Below are 9,480 nucleotides of genomic sequence, written 5' to 3'. Positions count from 1 at the left end.
GCAGGAAGTGTATATCCGATAAAAACTAATACATCACAGCAGCTTGTATATTCCACTCATCCCTACAATTCACACTCCTAAAATGTATTTGTATTTATTAGGGATCCCCATTAGCTGCTGCCAAGGCAGCATCTACTCTTCATGGGGTCCAAACACATTAAAGCACTTACATTACATATAAAACAAAAGATAAAACAGTACATCATATAACATTATTTCACCACTACATATCTACAATACAAAATGTACAATAGAAAATGTTAATACCACCATACAACAATATTACAATGTATGCGTGTCTGTACCTTTGTGTGTGTGTCTCTTCACAGTCCCCGCTAGTAGGAAACGCCTAGTATACAGTACATGCTTTATGAATATGTTGACTCTGTGCATTGTTCCACTGCTATGATGAGACATAGGGTGTGACATTTCAGCTGAACAGAGCTTGAGAAGGCAAGCCAGCCTGTCTGAATAAATGACATTAGGAAATGGGAGAAACTGTTTCTGGTTGGTGAACTGAAGGAAAGCAACAAAGGTTTACATGAGTGAATATGCAGAGGGGACTGGGTGGTTTGTTTGATTTGTAGACCCCAGATATGTTAATGGCTGCTCATGGTACACAGTCTTATATAATGAGAAGAGAGAGAAAAAGGAGAAACATAACTGGAGAGAGCGCGAGAGAGAGAGAAAGTGTCACGAGAGAGATGTTGTGAAAGAGAGAGAGAGAGCTCTGTGGTTAAAGTGCTTTAGTGAAAGTGTTGTATGATGCATTAGATTGTTCATATGGACTGAGCTTCTCTCTCTGGCCCAGGCATGGACAACATGGACCGAGGTTTCTTCCGGAAGGTGGACGTGCCAGACCACGCTCATTACATCGTAGCCTGCTTTGTTGTGGTGATCGGAGCGGTGGGGGTCGGTGGGAACGCCCTGGTGATGTACGCCTTCTTCAGGTAGGCCACAGTACCTGAGGGAAGTTTACCTGTTGGAGAAGAGAGGAAAGTGTTTCTAGCTTGGGTACAAGTCTGTTTATGCTCTCTTGCAGATCTGCACCCAGGCTGATGTGTTTCTGTTTTTTCCCCTCAAAACCAGTTTTTTTTTTATTCAACAAAGTAATTTCTAAGTGTTTGCAGAAGAGATTTGTCCATGCAGGGTATTTGGATTTTTGAAGAACAGGCATGCCTCACATTTCAACTACATCTTCTATTTCCCGGATTTTCACACCCTTTGGTTTCAGCTCTGTGATTTGTCCTCATCTGCCTGCTCATTACAGAATCCTATCCTTTCAAATTCCTAAAAACTGTTTGTGTTCAGGTCTTCGGTAATGGTGTAGTCACTATTCATAAATCATTGTCCCTGGTTCATCATTGGCCAGCTGAGAGAAAGTGAACCTCAAAGGTTGCAGCAGGATGACGTGTTTGATTGAACAATGAAGAGTGGTGTGATCTTGAGCGTCATGTGTTTTGACATGGTACTGTTCTGACACTAAGACTTATTTTCGACGGTGCTCGAAGCGACAGAGTGAGGCTTGCTAATGCTGGGTGACAGACGGAAGTCATGCATTGTCCGGCTGGCTGGCCTGGCGTGGTGGTGACACATCACTGATTTATTTTTAGTTCACGTTGAACAACAAACTGGAGCTCTCAGATATAGAACTAATGAATGGCATGCCAAACATACAGCTGTCTATTTTACATGTAATTCACCAAAATAAAAATAAACAAATAATAGGAGTTATGTGGCTGGGTGTTTCAACTATTGAGTTCTCGAGGACCACCGTGTATTTTGGTTCTTATCCCTACTCTCAAATCATGAAGTGTTTCATAGTTGGAGAGAAGACATTCCTCTAGACACTGTGACCCTTCATAGACCCCGTTCATGGAAGGCATTAGAGAAATCTACTATACATATTGTACCATTCAGTCAAAGTAGCAAAGGTGCAGGAAGATTAGAGACCACAGTGAAGAAGAAAGTCTCTGCTAATTTCAGTAATTTCATGTTCTTAACTTTCGGTCATAGCAAACCTTTGACAGAGCTGACGTAGTAGCTAGGTCTACTACTGCTTTGACCGAAAACAATGCACATTAAATTACTGATCTAAGAGCACAGAGACATTTTCTCTTCCACTAAGGCATGACATACCTATGATAGTTGATTTGATTTGGATTTGTTTAGGTATTGTCATATGCACAGGCTACCTACTTATTTGAATGCTTGAAAATGTGTGATCCAATTCATTTTGTTCACAGTTCTACAGCGATATCCCATTCTAACATGTGTTTAATTTCTACCTGAGCAAAGAGCTTTGATTTTTATTTTATTTAGGATCCCCATTAGCCCCATTGGCGACATCTAGTCTTACTGGGGTCCGACACATAACGAAAAAATACTTTACATGTTAATATTTTTAAATGTATGTAAATTGTAGACATTCCAAACTTGAACTGTATACAGTGCTTATGTAAATAAGGTATTTTTTTGTTTTAATACATTTTCAAAAATGTCTAAAAACTTGTTTTTGCTTTGTCATTATGGGGTATTGTGTGCAGATTGATGAGGAAAACATTTAATTTGATCCATTTTAGAAAAAAGGCTGTAACGTAACAAAATGTTGAAAAGGTCAAGGGGTCTGAATACTTTCCGAATGCACTGTATATATATTTAACAAATTACGTCAACGGATTATAGAGGTCCTGGGCTGGTGTGGTTATACGTGGTCTGCGGTTCTGAGGCTGGTTGGATGTACTGCCAAATTCTCTAAAACGACGTTGGAGGCAGTTTATGGTAGAGAAATGAACATTATGCTCTCTGGCAACAGCTCTAGTGGACATTCCTGCAGTCAGCATGCCAATTGCACGCTCCCTCAAAACTTTAGACATCTGTGGAATTGTGACAAAATTGCACGTCCAGAGGCAGCAAAGCATCCCCAAACCATCACACCACCACCACCATGCTTGACCTTTGGTATGATGTTCTTACTGGTATGATGTTTGGTATGATGTTCTATTTCCAAGATGGCGAAGTAGTGCAGTTCTGTTTCTGTCGTGTGTCTGTAAATAGCCTGTAAATACCCAGTTTTTTGTATTTTTCGTACATGTTTCCCTATCAGACTTTTCATCCTTCTACAAAATATACTTTCCTGCAACCCGCCTCACTCAATGTGGAACGGATTCTATTATTGACTTACCTTTTATCTAGAATCTAGAATCTCCAGTTGAAACTAGCTAGCCAGCTAACTAGCTACTTGCTATTAGCCACAGCTAGCGGTGCTAGCGGTGTTTCACCCAGAACATTGGATTTTTTTCCGCGGGATTAATTTTAATCGCTGGACATTGATCACCGGATATTCGGCCAGTCTGCACAGCGCGTTATCGACCCAGAGCATATCAGTTCTTCCGCCGGAATCACTGATTCACTGGACCTTTAGCTCCGGATTCATCGCTGCCAGCTGGCTACAACAGGACGGACGCTGTGGTCTGGCTAATCAACCTGAGCTGGGCCCATCTCCCGGCTATCTACCTCTCTATCAACCGGACGGGACCACCTAGTATTGACACGGATCCCCGCCGATCCTGCACGACTGGTCTGCCGACGAAGTCGTCTGATGTGGTTACGACGTAACCACGAAGATTCCATCCATCTGCTAGCCCTGGCCCGTTAGCACACGCTTACTCACTAAACTGAACTAGCTACTTGCTATTAGCCACAGCTAGCGGTGTTTTACCCAGAACATTTGATTTTTTTCCGCGGGATTAATTTTAATCACTGGACATTGATCACCGGATATTCGGCCAGTCAGCACTGCGTGTTATCGACCCAGAACATATCAGTTTTTTCCGCCGGCATCACTGAATCACTGGACCTTTAACTCCGGATTCATCGCTACCAGCTGGCTACAACAAAACGGACGTGGCACACGCTAGCCGTGGCCTCTTACTCACTAGCGCTTCACCACCGGACCTTATGATAACTCAGCTATACAGCTGATATCTGCTGGACTGTTCCTTTTTACGGTACTACATCCTGTTTATGTTTAGCCTCAGCCCAAACATGGTTAGTTTATTGTTGTTTCGGTTATTTCTAATTGTACTATATCACTGTAGACCCCCCAGCCTAGCTAAACCTGCCTTGGTTAGCTCCTTTGTCCCTCCACCCATACACTCACAGACCGACTCAATTGATGCCTCTAGAGATACTATCTCTTTCAGTGTTACCCAACGCTTAGGTTTACCTCCACTTTACTCATATCCTTCCATATCCTTGTCTGTTCATAATGCCCTGAATCTTTTCTATAACACCCGGAAATCTGCCCCCTTTATTCTATGTACCCAACGCACTAGAAGACCAGTTCTTAAAGCCTTTAGCCGTATCCTTATTCTAGTCCTCCTCTGTTCCTCTGGTGATGTAGAGGCTAACCCAGGCCCTGTAGCCCCCAGTATCACTCCTACTCCCCAGGAGCTATCATTTGTTGACTTCTGTAATCGCAAAAGTCTTGGTTTCTTGCACATAAATATCAGAAGTCTACTTCCTAAGTTTGAGTTATTCACTGCGTTAGCACACTCTGCCAACCCTGATGTTCTAGCAGTGTCTGAATCCTGGCTTAGGAAGGCCACCAAAAATTCTGAAATTTCCATCCCCAACTATAACATTTTCCGTCTAGATAGAACTGCCAAAGGGGGTGGAGTTGCAATCTACTGTAGAGATAGCCTGCAGAGCTCTATCATACTATCCAGGTCTGTGCCCAAACAGTTTGAGCTTCTACTTCTAAAAATCCACCTTTCCAGAAATAAGTCTCTCACTGTTGCCGCTTGCTACAGACCCCCTCAGCCCCCAGCTGTGCCCTGGACACCATATGTGAATTGATTGCCCCCATTTATCCTCTGAGTTTGTACTGCTTGGTGACCTAAATTGGGATATGCTTAATACCCCAGCCATCCTACAATCCAAGCTAGATGCCCTCAACCTCACGCAAATTATCAACGAACCTACCAGGTACAACCCTAAATCCTTAAACATGGGTACCCTCATAGATATCATCCTGACTAATATACCCTCTAAATACACCTCAGCTGTCTTCAACCAGGATCTCAGCGATCACTGCCTTATTGCCTGCGTCCGTAACGGGTCCGCGGTCAAACGACCACCCTCATCACTGTCAAACGCTCCCTAAAACACTTTAGCGAGGAGGCCTTCCTAATTGACCTGGCCCAGGTATCCTGGATGGATATAGATCTCATTCCGTCAGTAGAGGATGCCTGGTTGTTCCTTAAAAGTAATTTCCTCTCAATCTTAAATAAACATGCCCCATTCAAAAAATACAGAACTAAGAACCGATATAGCCCCTGGTTCTCCTCAGACTTGACTGCCCTTGACCAGCACAAAAACATCCTGTGGCGTACAGCATTAGCATCAAATAGCCCCCGCGATATGCAACTTTTCAGGGAAGTTAGGAACCAATATACACAAGCAGTCAGGAAAGCAAAGGCTAACTTTTTCAAACAGAAATTTGCATCCTGTAGCACTAACTCCAAAAAGTTTTGGGACACTGTAAAGTCCATGGAGAATAAGAGCACTTCCTCCCAGCTGCCCACTGCACTGAGGCTAGGAAACACTATCACCACCGATAAATCTACAATAATCGAGAATTTCAACAAGCATTTTGCTACAGCTGGCCATGCTTTCCATCTGGCTACCACTAACCCGGCCACCAACTCTGCACCCTCTGCTGCAACTTGCCCATGCCCCCCCCGCTTCTCCTTCACACAAATTCAGACAGCTGATGTTTTGAAAGCGCTGCAAAATCTGGACCCCTACAAATCAGCTGGGCTAGACAATCTGGACCCTTTCTTCCTAAAACTAGCCGCCGAAATTGTCGCAACCCCTATTACTAGTCTGTTCAACCTCTCTTTCATAACGTCTGAGATCCCCAGAGATTGGAAAGCTGCCGCGGTCATCCCCCTCTTCAAAGGGGGTGACACTCTAGATCCAAACTGCTACAGACCTATATCCATCCTGCCCTGCCTTTCGAAAGTATTCGAAAGCCAAGTTAACAAACAGATCATCGACCATTTCGAATACCACCGTACCTTCTCCGCTATGCAATCCGGTTTCGAGCTGGTCACGGGTGCACTTCAGCCACGCTCAAGGTCCTAAACGATATTATAACCGCGATTGATAATAGACAGTACTGTGCAGCCGTCTTCATCGACCTGGCCAAGGCTTTCGACTCTGTCAACCACCGCATTCTTATTGGCAGACTAAATAGCCTTGGTTTCTCAAATGACTGCCTCGCCTGGTTCACCAACTACTTCTCAGATAGAGTTCAGTGTGTCAAATCGGAGGGCCTGTTGTCTGGACCTATGGCAGTCTCTATGGGGGTGCCACAGGGTTCAATTCTTGGGCCGACACTTTTCTCCGTGTATATCAATGATGTCGCTCTTGCTGCTGGTGACTCTCAGATCCACCTCTACGCAGACGACACCATTTTGTATACATCTGGCCCTTCATTGGACACTGTGTTAACAAACCTCCAAACGAGCTTCAATGCCATACAACAATCCTTCAGTAGCCTTCAACTGCTCTTAAACACTAGTAAAACTAAATGCATGCTTCTCAATCGAACGCTGCTAGCACCCGCCTGCCCGACTAGAATCACCACTCTCGACGGGTCTGACCTAGAGTATGTGGACAACTACAAATATCTAGGTGTCTGGTTAGACTGTAAACTCAACTTCCAGACTCACATAAAGAATCTCCAATCCAAAGTTAAATCTAGAATCGGCTTCCTATTTCGCAACAAAGCCTCCTTCACTCATGCTGCCAAACATGCCCTCGTAAAACTGACTATCCTACCGATCCTTGACTTCGGCGATGTCATTTACAAAATAGCCTCCAACACTCTACTCAGCAAATTGGATGTAGTCTATCACAGTGCCATCCGTTTTGTCTCCAAAGCCCCATACACTACCCACCACTGTGACCTGTACGCTCTTGTTGGCTGGTCCTCACTACATGTTCGTCGTCAAACCCACTGGCTCCAGGCCATCTATAAATCACTGCTAGGCAAATCCCCGCCTTATCTTAGCTCATTGGTCACCATAGCAGCACCCACCCGCAGTCTGCGCTCCAGCAGGTATATCTCACTGGTCATTCCCAAAGCCAACACCTCCTTTGGCCGCCATTCCTTCCAGTTCTCTGCTGCCAATGACTGGAACGAATTGCAAAAATCTCTGAAGCTGGAGACTCTTATCTCCCCCAATAACTTTAAGCATCAGTTGTCAGAGCACCTTACCGATCACTGCACCTGTACACAGCCCATCTGAAATTAGCCCACCCAACTACCTCATCCCTATATTGTTATTTAATTTGCTCTTTTGCACCCCAGTATCTCTATTTGCACATAATCTCTTGCACATCTAGCATTCCAGTGTTAATACTATTGTAATTATTCTGCACTATAGCCTATTTATTGCCTTACCTCCATAACTTGCTACATTTGCACACACTGTATATATATTTTCTGTTGTATTTCTGACTTTATGTTTTTTTTTACCCCATATGTAACTCTGTGTTGTTTTTATTGCACTACTTTGCTTTATCTTGGCCAGGTCGCAGTTGTAAATGAGAACCTGTTCTCAACTGGCTTACCTGGTTAAATAAAGGTTAAATAAAAAAAATAAAAAATAAAAAAAACTGTGGAATGAAGTGTTTGGTTTTCGCCAGGCATAATGGGACCCATCTCGTCCAAAAAGTTGACTCAAGTTTGCCAAAAAGCACCTGGATGATCATCAAGACTCTTGGAAGAACGTTCTATGGACAGATGATTCAAAAGTATAACTTTTTGGACGACATGGTTCTAGTAATGTCTGGCGAAAACCAAACTGCATTCCACAGTAAGAACATCATACCAAAGGTCAAGCATGGTGGTGGTGGTGTGATGGTTTGGGGATGCTTTGCTGCCTCAGGACCTGGACGACTTGCCTTAATAGAAGGAACCATGAATTCTGCTCTGTATCAGAGAATTCTACAGGAGAATGTCAGACCATCCGTCTGTGAGCTGAAGCTGAAGCGCAGCTGGGTCATGCAGCAAGACAATCATCCAAAACACACAATCAAGTCTACATGAAAATTGCTAAAAAGCATCAAATTGGAAGTTTTGGAATGGCCTAGTCAAAGTCCAGACCTAATCCCAATTGAGATGTTGTGGCAGGACTTGAAACGAGCAGTTCATGCTTGAAAACCCACACGTAAAGCAGTTCTGCATGGAAGAGTGGACCAAAATTCCTCCACAGCGACGTGAGAGACTGATCAACAACTACAGGAAGTATTTGGTTGGAGTCATTGCAGCTAAAGGTTGCACAACCAGTTATTGAGTGTAAGGGGCAATTACTTTTTCACACAGGGGAATTGGGTGTTGCATAACTTTGTTTATGAAATAAATGAAATAAATATGTAATTGTTGTGTTATTTGTTCACTTATGTTCCCTTTATCTAATATTAGGTTTTGGTTGAAGATCTGATTGTCACGTTCGTTGAGTACAGGATTGGACCAAGGTGCAGCGTGGTATGCATACATGTTCGTTTATTAAATAAACACTGAACAAAACAACAAGAGCAACGTAACGTGAAGTTCTAAAGGCTAACATCAAACAAGCCAAACACACAGAAACAAGATCCCACAACATAGGTAGGCAACATGGCTGCCTAAGTATGATCCCCAATCAGAGACAACGATCGACAGCTGCCTCTGATTGGGAACCACACCCGGCCAAAATAGATCTACAATATCTAGAATCTTACACATAGAAATTCACACCCTGACCAAACCAACTAAAGAAAACCAGGCTCTCAATGCCATTGCGTGACACTGATAACATTCAGTATCACAAATATGCAAAAGTAGAGAAAATTAGAAAGGGGGCAAATACTTTTTCATAGCACTGTATATACACACTGAGTATACAAAACATTAAGAACACCTGCTCTTTCCATGACATAGACTGACCAGGTGAATCCAGGTGAAAGCTATGATCCCTTATTGATGTCACTTGTTAAATCCACTTCAATCAGTGTAGATGAAGGGGAGGAGAAGTTAAAGAAGGATTTTTAAGCCTTGGACATGGAACGCTTTTGACACCTTGTAGAGCCCATGCCCAAACGAATTGAGGCTGGTCTGAGGGAAGAAGAGGGGGGTGCAACTCAATATTAGGAAGGCGTTCCTAATGTTTGGTATATTCAGTGTATATAAAACATTAAGAATACCTGCTCTTTCCATTCACATTTCCAGGTGAATCCAGGTGAAAGCTATAATCCGTTATTGACGTCACTTGTTAAATCCACTTCAATCAGTGTAGATGAAGGGGAGGAGACAGGTTAATGAAGGATTTTTAACCCTTGAGGCAATTGAGACATGGATTGTGTATGTGTGCCATTCAGACAGTGAATGGGCAAGACAAAAGTTTTAAGTGCCTTTGTGTGTGTGTG

The 9,480-nt window shown here is 43.3% G+C and overlaps 1 protein-coding gene across 1 annotated transcript in view; it reads left to right on the top strand.

Annotated features, from left to right (window-relative positions):
• Positions 1–273: 273 nt before the first annotated feature.
• The window catches only part of LOC121573838 (melanopsin-B-like), a 24,993-nt gene continuing 15,786 nt past the window's right edge, over positions 274–9,480 (top strand). Inside the window, exon 1 of the mRNA XM_041886168.2 lies at positions 274–950. Within this exon, the coding sequence (XP_041742102.1) occupies positions 814–950 (137 nt within the window). The 5' untranslated portion in view covers positions 274–813. The remainder of the gene's footprint in view (positions 951–9,480) is intronic.

The sequence above is a fragment of the Coregonus clupeaformis genome, chromosome 9 (assembly GCF_020615455.1).
Source record: "Coregonus clupeaformis isolate EN_2021a chromosome 9, ASM2061545v1, whole genome shotgun sequence".
Lineage (NCBI taxonomy): Eukaryota > Metazoa > Chordata > Actinopteri > Salmoniformes > Salmonidae > Coregonus > Coregonus clupeaformis.
The sequence above is the reverse complement of the archived record's forward strand: the minus strand, read 5'-3'. Positions and strand labels throughout refer to the sequence as shown.